We start from the raw sequence: 19,726 nt of genomic DNA, 5'->3' as shown, positions 1-19,726 counted from the left end.
AATGCAAACTTGTACAGCCACTTTGGAAATCAGTATGGTGGTTTCTTGGAAAGTTGGGAATCAATCTACCTCAAGATCCAGTGATACCACTGTTGGGCATATACAAAGGATGCTCAATCATATCACAAGGACACTTGCTCAACTATGTTCATAGCAGCATTATTCATAATAGCCAGAACCTGGAAACAACCTAGATGTCCCTCAACTGAAGAATGGATAAAGAAAATGTGGCACATTTACACAATGGAGCATTACTCAGCTGTAAAAAAACAACATCTTGAAATTTGCAGGCAAATGGATGGATCTAGAAAAAAACCCATCCTGAGTGAGGTAGCCCAGACTCAGAAAGACAAACATTGTATGTACTCATTCACAATGAATATTAGACATAAAACAAAATAAAGGATAACCAAACTACAATCCACAGCTCCAGAGAAGTTAGGATCTTTTTCTGGTAATTGATGGAAACAGACACAGAGATCCACAACCAAGCATCAGGTCAAGCTCTGGGAATGCAGTTGAAGAGAAGGAGAAGGGATTACATGAACAAGGCAGGTCGAGATCATAATGGAGAAATCTACAGAGACAACTAAACCAAGCTGTGGAAACTCATGAACTCTGGACATCTGTGGAGTTCCCTACATATGAGGGAGACAGTTGTAAAGCTTGAACTATCTGAGGGGGCCCTGGCAGTAGGACCAGGATCTATTCCTGGTGCATGAGCTAGATTGTTGGAGCCTATTCCTTATGAGGGGATGCCATGCTCAGACTTAATGTGCCAGACTGTGTTGACTCCTCAGTAGGCAAACCTGAATATCAATTTTTCCCTTCCAGATTATGTTGTTCAGATAAAGCAAGCACTCTACAGTAGATCTACATTCCCAGCCTTGCTCTTTTATTTTGGAGATCACTCTATAGCCCAGAGTGGCCCTGAACTTGTGATAATCCTCCTGCCTCATTCTTCTAAGTGCTCTTCTTCTTCTTCCTCCTCTTCTTTCTTTCTCCTCCTCCTCCTCTCTCCTTTCTTCTTAAAACATTTTAAAAAGATTTATTACATGTACAAGGTTTTGCCTGCATGTGTGTCTGAGCACCAGAAGAGGGCACCAGATCTCATTATAGATGGTTGTGAGTGCTGAGAACTGAAGTCAGGATCTCTGGAAGAGCAGCCAATGCTTTTAACCTCTGAGCCATCTCTCCAGCCCCTCTTTTTTCTTCCTTCCTTCCTTCCTTCCTTCCTTCCTTCCTTCCTTCCTTCCTTCCTTCCTTCCTTCCTTCCTTCCTTCCTTCTTTCTTTTTGAGACAAAGACTGGCTCTGAGACCCAGGCTAGCCTTGAACTCATGATCCCCCTGCCTCTGCCTCAGAGTTTGGAGATTACAATCTTGTGCCACCATACCTGTTCTTCAAAAACGTTCGTTTCCTAGCATTAATCTCTTTTAGTTAATGTTGACATTGCCATCATCACCTTCATCAGTTACAATGAGCATCCATGTAAGGTGAGCCGAGCAGCAGGACACATAGACCTCTGTGGCTTCCATAACCAAGCATGAGATACCTGAAGGCTATGCAGCCACAAGGGAAGCCTGTCTGTTTTTACCTTGGTGTTCTGTAGAAGAGCTAGTCCATTGCAGGCATTTGCTAGAAGAAAGTCTCCACTCAGGATAGCTATTTTGTTTCCAAACTGCATGTCTTTCAGTGGTCCATCAGAAGACTGTAATTCACTTAAATTTACTATTCCACGATGCACGAGGAGAGCAGTGTGTATAAGTTCTGTGATCTCTGCCAAACTTCTTTGACTAAAACATAAAGGAAAGGTTTGTATAAATGTCAAGACTGTATTACTTTATGACCAATGCCAGGATTCAGTTCTCAAGAATAAAACCATGTACGCATGGTTTTGGGTGTGTATGTGTGGGCGGTGGTGGGGTGGTGTCCTTTTCTAATAAAGCTTTTAGAAGTTTCTCTATTGACTAGTCTGGAACTTTTCTGTAATCCCCCTTACTCTATCTTACAAATCAGAGAAATGATGGCCAGAAGTCCCCGCCCCCCCCAAGTTTCATTGCTTTCAATGCTCATTTCTTCTTCACTTAACTTTAAGATTTCTGGGAATTGTCAGTTACATCATAAGGCTAAATGTGAGTAAGTATGAGTAAGGCATAGGCTAAATACTTTACATACATGCTCTCCTTTAGTCCTAAATATAAAGCTAGGGGATTTTCTGAAACATGGTCTCTTTCCTCAAGGACCATGTCTCCTAGATTGAGAGTGGATGTATGCACCTTCAATAGGAAACAAGGCAGAAAGGTCTGCCAAGTCTATAATTCAGGACTGTATCTCATGAGATGGTAGGAGATACCTGTTTCCTTTGATATATTTTCTACAGTTTGCACATTTTGTGTGAGAATAAAAGGATTATTTGTATAATCAAACAAAAACTTCTAAGTATTTTGAACCTGCAGAATGAAATTGGATGGAATAAAATGCATGTGATAAGTGGAACAAACAAAATAAAAAAACTAAGATCAGAGTACGGTGGTTATGCTCATAGAACCAGTACTTGGGAGGCTGAGGAAAGAGGACTGCCATGAGTTACACATTGAGTTTCAGCCCAGCCTGGGTTATAGTGTGAGACCCTGTCTTAAAACACCATAGGAACAGAAACTGCCCCCTCATACACATTAAAACAAAAGCAAGCAGTCACTGAAAATATAAGCCTCCCTTCAACCCCATGATAGGCATTATTAATCCTCGATTATAGGGGAGAAAATTGTTGCACACAAATGAAATGAGTTCTCAAGGGCACAGTAATTCGGAGCTGGGATTCCATTGGAATCTAACTACTCTAGATGATTCAATGTGAATATAATGTGGTTTCGAGGTTCCCACTTCAGCCTCCACATTAACTCTGGGCTTGGCTGTGCTACTTGCCCCAACAGAACATCAATAAACATGTCAAAAGGAAAGCTTAGGGATAGCTCACAAACACAGCCTTATGCTGGTTTAGGCAGTCACATAGTTGCATGACCCAGGTCACCAGAGCCTTCCAGTCACTTCAGACATGTAAAAATGAAATGGTGTTGTCAAGACACCAACATATATATGATGGCTTGCTATGAAATAATAGGTATTTGATAAGAAATTAAATTAAATTAAACACTTAATAGTGTTGCTATAACAAAAGGCTAAACTTAGTCTGAACAATGTGGGGGGCTGAAAATGGTGCTATTTTAGCACAAGCTGAAAAGGCAGTGAGCAAACTGTTACTGGAAAAACTCTCCTACAGTAACTGGAAAGATAGGCATCTTTTACTAGCTAAAATAAATTATACTTAATAAACTTAGAGAGTTGGTAAGGAGATTTCAGGTAGGATGCTGGAAGTGTTGACTAGCTTTCACTATGTAACATACAGCGTATATAGATGCATATACAATATAAGAGAGAGACAAACTAAAGAGACTTGTTCAATTTGCATGTTGTTTAGAGCACAAGAAAAGAGCAAAGACCTGCTAAGCTGAAAATAAAACTGTTCCACATTTCCAGTAGATCCAGAAAAAAAATTCCCAAAGAAAGAAACAGTATTAGGGAAAAGAACAAATTAAAAGTGTGGGCTGACAAGAAGGCTCAGCAGGTAAAGGCTTGACTTTGATCCTTAGAATCCATGTAAAGTGAAAGGAGAGAGAACCTGTTCCCTAAAAGTTGTTCTCTGACCTCCTTGCTGTGGCTTGCAAGTGATGATGATGATGATGGGTATGGTAGTATGTACTTATAATCCTAGAATTTGGGAGGTGGAGGTAGTTCAAGATCGTCCTCAGCTACACAATGAATTTGAGATTAGCTGTGATGGAGGTGGAAAACCTTTCCTCACACATAAAAACTTCCTTGAATTTTAAGCGAATCACCTTATAGCAGCTTCACTCTCAGTATAGAGAGGTTTGTCTATATTATAAAGAATTATGGATGTGGCTTTTACAACATGAAGTAAAAGTCATAGAAATCTCAAAAAAGGGTTAAGGAAATTTGAGTTTGGGTTTAACGTAAACCATGCTTACGATGGGCTTTGGAACAACCTTTGTGATTACAAACACCAGACAAACTTGGAGCATTGCTCAGCCTCATCGGAGAAGCTCCTTGCAGCAGACCCACAACTGGTCAATGTGCAGAGCAGGAGAGACTTTGGAGAACTCACAACCTTCTTCTCTAGGCTCAGGGCTCCATGGGGAAGAGGAGGTGGAAAGATGAAAAGAACCAGAGGTGCAGGACTCCAAGAAAACATTCTCCTGCAGACACAGAGACTGTGACAGCACACACAAGACTAGCACAGGCTCAAGCCAGACAGGGTCCCGGTACTGAGAAGGGAAGGTAGACATGGGGTCCTACCCCCAACCAAGAGCTATTTTCAATTTATACACACTGAGAAACATAAGTGTATTATTATAATTTTATCATCATCATCATCAGGAGATGGTGCAAACCACATTATGGTGTGGAGGTCACAGGTTGGACAACTTTTAGAGAATATATTCTCTCTTTTCACCATCACATAAATTCTGGGGATCAAACTCAAGTTGCCTGCCAGGCTTACTCAGAAAGTGACTAGTGACATGTATGTCACTGTGTGCATCACCCACACTCCAGGGCAGGCCCCATGCCAAGAGTATCAGGCTCACAAAGGACAAACTCCATGTGCTTTGTTTTGATATATATTTTTTTCTTACTGATTTTTCCTTTCCTTTCCTTTTTCTTTTTCTTTTTCTTTCTCTTTTTTTTTTGAGACAGAGAGACTATGAAGTTGTATGGGGAAGAATATGATAAAAATATATTTACAAATTATTTCACAAAAATAATTTATTTTTATTTTGTGTGTATTGGTGTTTCACCTGCATGTATGTCTGTGTGAGGGTGTGAGATGTCTGGAGTTACAGACAGTTGTGAGCTGCCATGTGGGTGCTGGGAATTGAACCTGATTCCTCTGGAAGAGGAGTCAGTGCTCTTAACCATCTGAGCCATCTCTCCAGTCCCCCCCCCCCCAAGACATTTTTAAATAAAATAAAATAAAAAAAAAACAGTAGACCATTACAAAGCTCAAAGTATGAACCAATTTTCACTGAAAGGGAGGCAGCTGAGAGGGCAGAGCAAATGTTACAGAGAATGATGAATCAGGAAGCTATGTCTTAGGATTGGGCCCTAGCCAAGAAGTATTTCTTGCTTATAGAACAGGTAGTTCTGACAACATGATTTGGATTTCTGGACAGCTGGATTTTAGAATGGCTATGGACCAGCAAGACTTGCTTTTCTTAAGAGATGAGGTCTTACTACTATAGAGTTCTCAGGTGGTCCCCAAACTCCTGGCCTCAAGCAATCATTCTTTACATGCCCAGCTGTCTTGCTGTCCCCTCAGAAAACAAGTTTTAAGAAGTGGAGCTAAGACATAAAACCATATTTTTAAAAAGTGACCAAAAGAAAGGAATAAGAATTTTATTATGATTTGATTTCATCTTTAGTAAGTAGTAAAGTTATATGCTTGCCAAAAAAAAAAAAAAAAGTGACACACTGGAAGACAAATGTCACACAATTTCAATTTTATGTGTAACCTAGAAATGATGAACTTATGGGAACAGAGAGCAGAATTGTGGCTATTAGGCTTCAATGTGGGTCTTTTAACAATGGGGAAACGATTGGTTTAAGGATATAAAACTGCAGTTGGACAAGAGGCATGGACTCTCTGAAGTCTTGAGGTCTACTGAGAGCATGATAAATATGGTTGATAACAATATGCTATATTTTAAAAGTTGTGAGATAGTATACTTTAAGTGTTCTCAAAACAAAAATGATGAATATGTGTGATATAACATGTTAATTGGTTTAATTTAGCCATGCCATTGTGAACATACTGTATTCTGTACCATAATTGTGCATGACTTTATTTATGAACTAAATAAATGAATGAAAAAAATATAAAAAAAAAGAATTTTATTATGGGGGCTGGAAACATTACAGTAGTCAAGAGTGCTTCTCATTTTCCCAGAGAGCAATGCCCATCTGCAGCTCACAAATGCTTGTAACTCCTGCTCTAGAGGATCCAACACCCTCTTCTAGCCTCTGACAGCACCCCTATGTACATGACATACACTCACACAGACATACCCGTAAGTGAAACTAAATCTTAAAATATCACTATTTCACAAATGCTTTTTGTTTTTGTAAAACTATTCCCTAAAAAGAAAGAGAAAACAAAACAAAACAAAACAAAACAAAATTTGAGGTAGGGTGTGAGATCTGGGAAGAGTTAAGGGGAGCAGAGGGGAATGAATATGATCAAAATACATTGTATGCATGTGTGAAACTCTCCAAAAATTAATAAAAGCAGGTGTGGTGGCACATGTCTTTAATCCTAGCACTTGGGAGGCAGAGATATGCAGATTGCTGTGAGTTCCAGGCTAGTCTGGTTTACATAGCAAGTATTTATGTAGCCAGGGCAACATAGAGAGACCCTATTTCAAAAATACCCAAAGAATTAATAAAAAGCATTTTTATTAATATTGTCAGATTTGACAAAAATCGCATAATGAAATTATGAGCAAGTATATAGCATAGAAGGGTTAATCAAATAATCCCTCATGCAGTTTAGGTTAGGGAAGTAAAGTCCAGCAAGCCAGAAGCTGTAGGTGTTCTGAACTATCCTAAGGATGAAAGTGAGTGACTGTGAGCTTTCAATAAAGACACCTATAAAATAAACAGCATTCATTAAATAAGTAGTAACCTTTAAATTCCACATTACCAGAAACAAGAACAATCTTAGTAATATTTAAGTGAAAAATCATAATTTATTGTAGCCACCACTTACAAAACACTTTCACTTGCCCTTCTAATTACAGCAGGCCCAGGGAGGGTAAATACTTGATCTAGAGCCTGAAGTTTGGAAAGGACAAAAGTTATAACTCACAGCCACCATGTCATAGTGACCAATGACTCTGTAAAATGTTTATTTTCCTAATGAATAGTAAGCGTTCCTGTGTGTGTGTGTGTGTGTGTGTGTGTGTGTGTGTGTGTGTGTGTGTGTGTGTGTGTGTAAGCCAAGGATATCAAAAGTATTCAATAGTGGCATATGCCCACCACGCACTCACACAGTTCCCAATCTTATTTCTAAGCACCATGGAAAGAAACTGTTGTAAGAGACAGTACATTAAGAACAGGATGGCCTCTAAAAAACTAAAGGGCCCTCCTGCCCTCTTTAGGGTCTCACTATGTAACCTTGGCTGTCCTGGAATTTGATATGTAGACTAGGCTGTCTTCAAATTCATGCCCTCCTCTGCCTCTTGAGTGCTGGGATTACCACATCCAGCATGTTTTGTTTGTTTCTTGTTTTTTTTTTTTCATTTTTACTCTTAATATGATGTGTATATGTGTGTGGGTTTGTACACTCTGTGAGTGCAGGTACCTGAGGAGTCCAGAAGATATCAGACCCCCCAGAGCTGGAGCTATAGGTGATTGTGAGACACCCAATCTGGATGGTGCTGGGAAGCAAACCTGGGTCCTCTGGAAGGGCAGTAAGTGAGTGCGCTTAAATGCTGAGCCATCTGTCCAGCTTCAAGCTTGCCTCTTTTAATTCAAAGTAACTGGAAAATTAATCAAAATGTTCCCAAATCATTTAATTAGAACCAAATCAATAGATTTGTCCTAATCAATAATCTAACTTGAGAATAACTCCTTTTGCCTGTGCCACAATATTTAGCTCGGGGTGAATCTGTGCATGCTCAAGTCATGGGTTTCCTCATCACTGAAAAGAAGTGAGGAAACCAAAGAACAGACTTCTTCCAGTTCTCAACTTCTTAGATTCGGGTTTTTGTTGTTGTTTTTAATTACTTAGACTAGCAGGCAATTGCTAAAAAGAGGAAACTATTGCTATTATTGGGCCCCACTTTCTGTAGGAATAGGAATGGAGTGTTAAGTTGTCTTAAACCTGTTCTGTAATTACCATCTAGCACTGTGTTCTTGACTTCTCAGATATTATCAAACAAACAACTTTGGACCACACTGTACAAAAGCACAATATAGTGGCCATCAGGGAAACATTGCAAGTGTAAAGGAATCTAAGAGAATTTGCTTCTTATTATTTTATTCCTATTTTAGGTACCCAAAGCAATTTAGTTAAGCTTTCAGTGCACTGGAGCTAAAATTTACTTTACATAAAAGTCTCCATGCCATTTTATGTACATAGATTTTGTATTCTTGGTTATTTATCTGCTTAGCCTTGATTAGAAAGGAGTAATAAATAAATAAACTGGACAAGGTGGTACCCATCAGGATCACAGAGACTTCGAGGCCAGCCCTGGCTACTAAAGAGTTCTAGGCCAGCCTGGGGTACAGAGTGAAATCTAGATGAGCCAATGGTATGAGACCACAGACTCAACCCTTCCCAGAACCCCCAACAACAATAAAAGCCAGACCAACCCACTTACAAAAAGTGACCAGAGTAAGGAAGCAGTTGCTGCATTGAAAGAAACTAATGAATAGTTTTTTGTTGTTGTTTTTTGTTTTGTTTTGTTTGTTTTTTGTTTGTTTGTTTGTTTGTTTGTTTTTACAAGGATTTATGCCCTTCAGCACAGCAAGCTGTCCTCAGGGATGTAATAGTGACAATTATATCTTGGGGGTCACCTACAGCCACCTAATTGGGCTTAAGGCCTGCCCAAAAGGAGGGAATTCATGCTTTGTACTGTAAATGTAGCCAACCACCTAGCATGGTAGATCCTAGAGAGCCTACTACTGCCACTTTCCTAAACCAGTATAATTCCCAACCACATTCTAAATACCTACTCTTACGTCTACAGATAAGCATAGCTTCTTTTTTTAACAGCAGAACGAGGCCATCACAGAAATCCACAACTGGTCAAAATGCAAAGAACAATCTACCACACAAAGAATATCTACCACACAATCCCTATACCTAAGGCTCAGGGGACATCATACAAAGGGTAGATTAGGGCCTGAGACTCAGAATATCTGCTACAAGAATGTCTTCTATGTACCAAAGGGAGTTGCACCCATTAAATCTCAGCTGGTTGTATTTACATATCCATTTGTATACATGTATATATGTTTCTATGCAACAAAAATAAAGCAGCAGAGGTCATGATGCTAATAGCAAATAGGGAGGTACAGGAGGAGCTGCAGGAGGAAAACATGGATCAGAAATAATGTAAATATATTACTCATCTGAAATTTTCAGAAAAATGTTAGAAAATTTATACCCCATCACTCTCTTTGAATTATATATCAAGCAATTTCATTTGGTTTTTATTTCATTTTCCTCTAATACTTCCCCAAGATTTTAGCATCCTATGTTTCAGAAATAAGAACAGTAGGCATTGCTAGTTTTCTACTCATCTAACCTCCTTACTAGAAACAAAGATTTATTGTGTTTGAAGTGGCCATGTAGTCCTTTAAGAACTCCTCACTAGCTGGGCATGGTGGCCCGGGCCTTATAATCAAAGCACCTGGGAAGTGAAGGCAGGAGGATCCTCACCCTTCACATAAGAGTTCAAGGTCAGCCTCAGCTACTTAGATCCCCATCTCAAAACCAACAACCAAACAAAACCCCAAAGACCCCTTCAGCAGCTGATGCAGCTCTGTGATCATATGACAAGTCTAGCCATAGATTGATTATATATATATTTACACACAGACACACAGACACACAGACACACAGACACACACACACACACACACACACACACACACACACAGAGAGAGAGAGAGAGAGAGAGAGAGAGAGAGAGAGAGAGAGAGAGAGAGAGAGAGAAGTCTAGGAGGTGGGGCTTCTGAAATAACTCTTAGTAGGAGGAGACAGATTGATTCCGTTGGCATGTACCCTTGACATTTGGGGTGTCTCCTGTCTAGACTATGACTGGACTTCTTAGAGGGGCAGTTGAGACCAGGGATTAATCAGCCCACAGTCTGTGGGAGGGAGAACAAGAAGGAAGGAGAGCCTGCGCTCCACCTGCCCTCATGTGCTACTGCTGACTCCATGTTGATACTGTCTTTGCTTCTATTTACACCCTTCCCTGCACCTCTGCCCTGTGCTGGTGACTGAGCCCAGGACCTGGGGCTGCCAAACAAGTATTCCACCATGAGCTAGGTACACTTTCAGCAATTAGACTTGTCTTCTGAGAGAAATAAATACTTTCTCCTTAAAGCTACTGTTATAATCAGCCTAATCAAGTCCTAAGAGAGATGGTCAATAAGAAATTGTGCCCAAAATGGCAAGACATTTTATGTTCATCTTTCCGCACTCTTGGTTTTTCAGCTGTTTCTTGGAAATGGTTCCACATTATTTACTGGCAGAGAAGAATTTAACTGTTGTTCATCTAACATATCCAGAGAGACCACTGTATATGAAGGAAACATGCACTTCTACTGTTCTAGGGTGAGTAACTGGTATGTTTTGTTTAAAGAGTTTCTTTTGAATTAGTGCCTGTGTGGGTATGCTCGCATGCACTTGTGTCATGGTATGTATAGAGGTCAGAGTACAACTTTTTGGAAGTTGGTTCTGTCTTTCCATCTTGCTTTTGTTTGTTTTCTCCTTTGGGGTCTCTGCTGCCTTGCTTTCTCCAGGCTAGCTGGCCTCTGAGCTTCCAGCGAATTCTGTCTCCATCTCCCATTTCATTGGCATTGCAGGCATGTACCACCACACTGGATTTCAGGGATTGAACTCAGGTCACTGGGTTTGCACAGTTTAAATATTTAAAAATCACCTCTAGCCAGGTATGATGGCACACACCTTGATCCCTGCAGAAGCAGGAGGATCTCTGTGAGTTCGAGGCCAGTTTGGTTTATTTAGTTAGCTTCAGGCCTGCCAAGGCAACATAGTGAACTCTATCTCAATAATGATAAATAATAGTCAGCTCTATGCCACTTTTTAAATAAAGCTTTCTCCCATTTTACCAGAATTACCTCCTTCTGTACTGAAAGGTCTTAGAAGATAGCTCAGTCATTCCCCATACCTTTTCATTTCAACATTTTAATTATCCATCTACTTCCATGCACTGCCTAGAAAGTGTGTGTTAAAGGGGCAATTTGTTACTTAGCAACAGCTTAAGAAAGGCCTCAGGACTGCTGTCACTGATTTCAGATGGGAAGCACTGATCTATACTAAGTCAGGCTTATAGAGACACAGTGGTAAGTCCTCGGGGTCAATTAAACTCCAATTAGCACCTTCCAGGTACATCATAGGCACACAGCTGATGCTGAACAGTTGAATTATTAGTTTGCTCTTTACAGAAATTTGAAATCTCTCTATGCTTTAGACTTGGGCCTATGTTAAAATAGTAGGACAGCCAGCATACCTCACCGTACGGGGAGATTAAAAGACAATGGAGCCTTTTCTTCCTAATTCCCTGTTTTCTTCTCTATTTTCCCCATCCTTCCCTCCATTCCTTTGTTTTCAAAAATATAGACTTGTATAGTCAGTATTTATGCTGTCTTCTACCTAAATGTTTACATGTCGACATTTTGAGTTTCTAAAGATGCATTTAAGAAATAAAACTTTTGAGGAACTTTCAAACATATAAGTGGAAAATATTGCATCAAGAGCCTCTATGGACGGAATTGTTAACCCCAGGCCACGCTTGCTTCAGTTACATCTTTTGCTCTCTTTCCATATCACTTTGAAGTAAATGCCACATGCTATGTCAAATGTCCTATTTTTTTTTTTTAAAAATGGATAGTGGTGATTATGGCTGCACTTATTAAATTACTTTGGGCCAACTATTACTGTATGTATGCTGAGACCATGTGTAAAATAATTGTTGCAAGAATAACTCAGCTGATTAGTAAATAAACTTATTTCAAACAATGGCTCTTGGAGGTGAGCAGTGCCTCTCTTGTATAGGGAGCTCAGCTGACAGGCTAAGTCCATACAGCTGGTGAGCTACAGCTGGACTCAAGCCCAGGGCTCTTGGGTTCTAAAGCCTAGGATCTTTGCATATCAATAGCAAACTCATCAAAACCCAAAACACAACATGTATGAGATTTAGGGTCTTTCTGAAAGTAAAATGGTTGGCCAGAGTCATTTTATTTGAATCCTAAAACTTTTTTTTTTTTTTTTAAGAAAAGGGATTTTATAATCATGTTGGAAGAATAAATTAAAAAACTAAAAAGAAGGGCTGGGCATGGGTGGCCCACACCTTTAATCCCAACACTCAGGAGGCTGAGGCTGGCGGATCTCTGTGAGTTCGAGGCCAGCCTGGACTACAGATCGAGTTCCAGGACTGACTCCAAAACAATACAGAGACACCCTTTCTCAAACACCCCCCCCCCCAGCAAAAAACAAACAAAAATCTAAAAAGAAAATTTCAGAAAAAAATAAGATTAGATTTAGGTTTTAATACTTGTTAAGAAGGTATGACTGAGGGTTTTGGTGTGTGTGTATGTATGCTCAAGTGGTTTTTCACTACTACGATCTGAATCCAGGATCTTACATATGCTAGGCAATCACTGGGCAACACTTTCAACCTTTGTAGCTTTAATATGTATAGCAATAGCATGACTGACAAATATATATTTTTGATGGAATCCAGAAAAAGAACCAAATACATTTGAAAAATCATTTGTGACAAAGATAACATTTCAAATCCTTACAGAAAAGATATTTAAAAAAAAAAAAAAAAGGCGGGCATTGGTGGCACACATCTTTGGAGACAGAGGCAGGTGGATCTCTGTGAGTTCGAGGTCAGTCTGGTCTACAGATCGAGTTCCAGGACAGGTTCCAAAGCAATACAGAGAAACCCTGTCTCGAAAAAAATCAATCAATAAATAAAAAACACAAATAAATTATGTTGAGCCTACTGACTGCCACTTGAAGGGGTAAAAGATCTCTACTTTACAACCTGAATAAATACATATTAAGATGGATTAATTATCTAAATGTGAAATATAATACTATATTTAGGAAAAAAGTATATATTTATTGGAAAATATCCATGAATGTCCTTTTAGTAAGTGACATATAAACCAATATTTCCCACATTTTCATAATATTTCCCACATTTTCATTCTATCATATCTAATATATTCATAAATTTACTAGGTCTATCTTGGTGCTGACCTGTTGATGGAAATGGGAGAAAGTAGAGCAACTCAGTAAAAAACATCAACAGGCTGTAGTAGAGGCTCAATGGTTAAGGGTCATACTGCTCTCACAGAAGTTCCGTTCATTAAATTCCAGCTCCAAGGGACCTGACACCCTCTTCATTACTGTGGTTCAAGTTCCTAGACCAATCTCTAGAAAGGGTAGACTCTTGGTGTTTGTTAAATGAACTAACTGATATTTGAGTGAGTGAATGGGTAGATGGATGAATGAATGGCATGGGTTGGTCTTTGGAGGAAAATGATGGAAAAAGTAGATATAGTGGGAAAGGTAGATGCTGTCACTAAAATGTTTCCTGTACCAAGTTCCATTCTGGTCTCAAACTTGCTACCTCCTTCAAGTGCTGAGTAAAGGCATAAGCCACCATTTCTAGACTTGGTAATTTGCACATACATTTTATAATTTGCACAAAATTTTTATATACCTAAGCTTTTTAGATTTGTAGACAAAGCACTAGCAAAACTTGAAATTTAGAGGTAAGATTGGTAAAAAGATACCAGATAAGCTCACCTCCCACAGGAAGGAGCACAGATGAGGCTGGCCTCACAGACGAAGACAGTCTTGAACAAGTGAACTCAGAGTTTTCTAAATTACATGACCAAGTCATCAAGGAACCCCGAAGCAATATGAGAGTGACCTGATGAAACTAGTATTTTAACAAATGAAATATGTCAGTATAATTCAAGGTTCGAAAAATGAAGGTAACAGTCAAGAAAACCCTGCTCCTATTGTATAATTTTAAAGAGACACAGCTAAGCTCCTACACAAGATACCACTTAAGTCTGCTGAAGTATTTCCAATGATATGGAGTGGGTATCTTTATGAAGAAATACATTGTTTTTTGTTTTGTAGCTGAGGATAACCTTGAACTTCTGGACAGTCAGTCTCCACCTTCCAAATGCTAGGATGAGGTATGTACCAATGACTGGTTCATGTGTTGTTGAGGTCAGGATGGTGTGTGATGGGGGATGTCCGTCTGTATTCTGTGAATATGTGTTTCTCTTATTGGTTGATGAATAAATGCTGATTGGCCAGTAGCCAGGCAGGAAGTATAGGTGGGGCTACCAGACCAGGAGAATTCTGGGAAGAGGAAAGGCAGGGAGCAGACCAGAGGGGAAGGTAGGATGTCCAGGCATTTTTTGGTAAGATAAGGCCATGTGAAGATACACAGATTAATAGTTATGGATTAATAATTAAGAGAGAGCTAGCCAATAAGAAGCCTGAGCCATCGGCCAAACAGTTTATAATTAATATAAGTCTCTGTGTATTTATGTGGTATTAAAGGGCTACGGGACCAGGTGGAACAGAAACTACATCTTCAGGTGTGTGTACCAAGGGCCGGTTCACATGTTGTTGAGGTCAGGTAAGTGGACTACCAACTAAGTCTATCCTCGGCTCACTGTGCATGTGAGCTGCCCCACTACTCCTCTGTCATATGGTGGTGTGGGTGGGGGGAGAGATGACCTCCTTCCCTCTGGTCCCTTACCACCTGTGCTAGACAAGTGAGCTGACTCTCCCCCTTACCAGCTGGGCCCTGCTCCTAGCCTAGGCAGCACAGTAGAGCTGACCCTGTTGGCAGAGGTATGGGTGAGCCAGCCCTGATGTTGTGAGATTGGGAAAGCTGTCCCCATTACTCATCTGCCATGTGGCAGCATGGGTGTGGGAGAGATTCCCCCCACCCCAAAATCAACACCTGAGGCAGGTGGGAGAGCTGTCCCTGCTCCTCATTAGCTGAAGCACTCAGGAGAGTGGCCCCTAATGACACACCTGGGCAACACAGTAGAGCTGGTCCTGAAGGTGTAGGTGTGGGAGAAGGGACCCCGAGGACATGAAAGCCTGAGAATTGGTCCCGCCCCTTGCTCATTACTGCAAGGGGTGAACTAGTCAGGGCAATGTAGGAGAGGTCATGCTAGTGGTGAGGGCAGAGAGAGCTGTTGGGTTGACCAACCCTGCAACTCCCCAGGCCCAGAACCAGAGTTATGTGTTAGCCCACCTCAACATTCACCCCATCTGTGATCTACTGAAGCACACGCGTGTGTGTGTGTGTGTGTGTGTGTGTGTGTGTGTGTGTGTGTGTGTGTGTGTGTGAATGTGTGTGTTCAGGAAGAGTTGCAGTGAGGGCCCAGTGTTAATGGCATAGCAGAGACAAATGATTCTTTGTAATGAACGACTGCATCACATGTATGTAAAAACATATAAAGGGGTTTACTGTGTGACTCACTGTCACATGCAGCTTCCATGACCACATTTCCTCTTTCTTCTCCCCCACTTTTTTCTCTTAAATTATGTTTTGTTTTATTGGGGGGGAGGAAAGGTAGGATCAGGGAGCATGCTATGAAAGACACAACTAATACATAAAAAGAAAGTTAGAAGATATACAAATTAAAAAAAAAAGATAGCTGAGTGGGCATGGAGAGTTGGGTGAGTGGGGCATCATTCTTGATTTTAAAAAGTTCTTTCTATTTCTCCAGTCATTTATTAAGGACATGATTAGAATGTAGCCTATAAAGTTACAGCAAAAATAGATAACAAGTCATGTAAGATGATCTGATTGGGAAAACTGCAGTAGAGTAACACCCTCCCCCCACCCAAGGGGGTAAAGATACATTTGAACACCATCAGTAGTCCTGAACCTATGAAGAGCACCAAATCCTGTAAGTATTCACCAATACAACACCCATGGTAATAGTTACTAATGATAGAACAGAATAATTGTAACAATGTTACAATAAAATTATGAGAAGTATGTAGCATGGCTATTATGGGGGTAACCGCCCACTTTCTGTCTCTAAAGGCTGTTCTTCTACAGCAGGGAACTCATGCTCGCTACTTTAAACCTTGTCAGTGGACATGTCAAACTGTTTTAGAAATATTTGTCTATATCCATAGACTAGTGGTACTCTCAGCCTTTGTCAGAGAAGCTTGCTTCTCTTTGCTGTAAGTGGCAGTTAATGCAGACTCAACTTGTCAAAATACTGTGACTATTGTGTGCTCAGTCCTAAATGGGACAACTACCATATTACTGCTACCTGCAAGACTCAGAGGACATTATGGAAGAGGGGCAGAAAAGACCTAAGAGCCAGTGGATGGGAACCATTGTGCTGAGTTCCTCACTGCAGCTGTGCTTTCTGCAAAAGACCTGTATAAGACTGGGGCTGCCAGTATTTCATCATGGATGGGGAGGAGTTCATGAGGCTTCACCCATTCCTGAGAGGCTCATGGCACCTAATGGCTGCTGGTGAAGGGTGTCATTTTCTTTAGTGGTGTAGTCATTGATATGATAGGTTATCCTTGCTCCAGTAAATAACTCCTCAACCCATGCTCATGCAAGCAACCTTTATTAAACTCAGTGAATCCCAACAAATAAATAAAAAGACCAAGAAGATGACAACAACATAGAAGTAGAAGGTGAATTTGTTTGGAAGCAAGGTTTTAGTGAAAGAAGAAGGAGGAGATTGAGATTTAAGTGAAATGATCAATTAATTTATATACATCTATGGTATTACATAGTTGGGATTATTAAGTAAAATAGTGGTTACTTGAGTAAATGCACTGTGATACCAATACTATGATAACTGATGTGATAAATTAGATAGCTACTAAGTGACAACATACAATGTGGAAACACTGGACAGTGGGAGATTGATATCCTGGGCATGAGGAAGTGAGACTGAAATTTTTCATCACTATATTCCGAATGGTAGACAAAATTGATGAATTATTTTTATAGATGAAAATTTTCATTTAATATTTTTGGACTATGGTTGATGTCAGACAATTAAAACTCAGTAATAAATATGTATGTGTATGGAAGCTGCTGTTTTGTGGTGTGACTGAACATGGAGGATGAATGAAAGGTATTTTTCAGATGTGAGATTCAAGTGATTGGTAAATGGTAAGATGAGGGAGGCAAGCATGAAAATGAAGAGACCATTAGCTAATGGCTCCTCTGCTTAAAGACCTGCCACAGCTCCCCATCTCACACTCATTGTAAAAAGCTGAGGTCCCCATGATGGACTCCAAGGCCCAGTATAATACACCACAGTTTATCTATTATTTTGGAGTTCTTTCATTTCATTCATGCAGGCATGAGCATGAACACACAAGCACAGACAAGTGCACACATCCAAAGGCGTGTGTGCTCTCCACCCCCCACTAAGCTTCCTTGCTGGTTCTTATGCTTGCCAAGCCCATTCTTGCTTGGGACCTTTTCCTTTTGAGTTGTCTGTACTGTATTTCTTTGCATATTTACAAGGCTTAGTGGTTCACCTCCTCTAGATCTAAGTGCCCTTCTCTGCAAGACCTTCCCAACCACTCCACAGACATGGCAGCCACCACCCTACTCCTTTGCCACACAGCATTACCTCACCCTGTTTCTATATTTTAAGCACTGATGGCACACACTACTGTTGGGCACATGGGTTCTTTTGCTTGTTTATGTTATGTTTCTTTCTCCATCATCTCTGGACAATGGAAAGAAGGCAGAATAAAAGAATTCCTAAAACACACTTTAAAAATATCTCACTTAAAGAGTATTCACTAAACATGAGTGGGGCTTTGGGCTCAATTCCCTCAAAATAGCAAGAGTTAAAAAGCAGCCACCACAGGGTTGGTGAGATGGCTCAGCCTTAAAATGCCAAGCCTGAAAACCTGAGTTCAATCCCAGATCAACAATGGCAGAAGGAGAAAACTGTCTCCCAAAAGCTGTCCTCTGACCTCCACACCAGTGCTCTGTCAGGGCAGTGCCCCCACAACAAAACAAAAACAAACAAATAAATCATGCCAACATAAATAAACAAAAACAGCTATAATAAAATATGAATACGCTTTCATAAATTTATGTCAGGTAAAAAGTGATCTTGTTGGGCTGGAGAGATGGCTCAGAGTTTAAGAGCACTGACTGCTCTTCCAGAAGTCCTGAGTTCAGTTCCCAGCAATCACATGGTGGCTCACAACCATCCGTTATGAGATCTGGTGCCCTCTTCTGTTGTGCAGATATACATGGAAGCAGAATGTTGTACACATAATAAATAAATTAAAAAAAAAGTGATCTTGTTTGTGGAGAGAAGGAACCCTCACAAACTAGCTCAGGCTAGACTTATATTTTCAATAATTATGTCTTAGCCTCTGAATTTATTTATTTATTGAAGCAGGGTCTCTTATATTCAAGCTGTCCTTGAATTTAAGAGATCTGCCTGCCTCTGCCTCCCAAGTGCTCAGATTAAAGGCCTGTGTCACCTCACCCCACTTGCCTCTGAACACTTTTAGTTAGGTGTCAAACACTGTATGTTTCTAGCTGGGCAGTGGTGGTGCATGCCTGTAATCCCAGCACTCAGGAGGCACAGGCAGCCAGATCTCTGAGTTTGAGGCCAGTCTGGGCTACATAGTGAGTTTAGGACAGGTAGAGCTATTACACAGAGAAATCATGTCTTGAATAACCAAGCAAGCAAGCAAGCAAGCAAGCAACCAAACATTATCTGTTCCTGTAAATAAACCAGACCCCAAATCTCAAGAGATTAATCCAATGTAAATTGTGATAATTGGAGAAATAACCAGGGTTTTCCTATTTTGTCATTTATGCTTGCTAATGGCATAATTTAGACAGTACTTTGAGGTTCTCCATGATCATAACTTTCAAAATTATCCATATCTTATTTCTGAATTTAAAAATAATAATTCTGTCTTTAAAATAAATGGACTAAAACTCCAAGTCCTAACCATTAAAAGCAAAATGTCATCCAGGTGTAGTGGTACACACCTGCAATTCTAGCTACTGGGAATGGGGGGGGGGAGGGCTGAGGCAGGAGGATTCTAACTTTGAAGTCGGAAACAGCTACACAATGAGTCCAATGCCAGTCTGAGCTACTTGGTAACATTCTATTTTTAGAAAGAAAAAGGCAGCAGTCAGGACTGGGCTACACAACTCTGCACTTTGATTGGTTGTAATTTTCTGTAATGGTCTGGTCTGTTGGAAAGAGAAGTTTCCTTGCTGAGGGATCAAGACTACACTTATCACTATAGTCTGTGGTAAAGGTGACCTCCTCCCATGTAATAATCAAATCACAGGGTCAGGGGTGACAGTACGAGCAGGCGTCCTTCCCAGCTGTGCCCACACACTTGAAACAATCACTGCAGGCCTGAAGGGCTGAGTCTCTTTAGCAAGGTCACCCATACTACAAGCGGTAGTCAATAGAGACTGACACCCCAGTCCACGTTAGAATCCCACCAAAGCATGAAAACAGTCCAAATGGAAAATTCCTCTGGGAGCCTTACAGTGAAGCCCTCCAAAACACACTTTTTTTTTTTTATTTAAAGAATTTATACGCTACTAATCACAGTTGAAATATAATTTTTTAAAAATTACCACTTAACACAAACACTAGTGCCCTCTTTTCCCATCGTGATTGACTTCCAAACTGACCTCAGTACAGATGTGCCCTGTAATTAATCCCTGCCACACCCACCAGCCCATCTACAAAGAGGTGAGCTGTCTTAGGTGGCCACACTTGAAAGAACAGAGTGATGTCAGGAGTCAGCAAAGAAGGCAGCATATTTATCATTCAAAATTAACGGCCCCACTCCCC

General features: G+C 40.4%; 1 protein-coding gene across 4 annotated transcripts in view; it reads right to left on the bottom strand.

Moving 5' to 3' along the window:
• The window catches only part of Pdss2 (decaprenyl diphosphate synthase subunit 2), a 233,477-nt gene that overhangs the window by 109,542 nt on the left and 104,209 nt on the right, over positions 1-19,726 (bottom strand). For all 4 annotated transcript variants that reach the window (XM_027402245.2, XM_027402247.1, XM_035440369.1 and 1 more), the window contains one exon: positions 1,596-1,794. In XM_027402245.2, the coding sequence (XP_027258046.1) occupies positions 1,596-1,794 (199 nt within the window). The remainder of the gene's footprint in view (positions 1-1,595; positions 1,795-19,726) is intronic.

This window comes from Cricetulus griseus, chromosome 2 (assembly GCF_003668045.3).
Source record: "Cricetulus griseus strain 17A/GY chromosome 2, alternate assembly CriGri-PICRH-1.0, whole genome shotgun sequence".
Lineage (NCBI taxonomy): Eukaryota > Metazoa > Chordata > Mammalia > Rodentia > Cricetidae > Cricetulus > Cricetulus griseus.
Note: the sequence above shows the minus strand (reverse complement) of the source record. Positions and strands in the feature narration are given on the sequence as shown.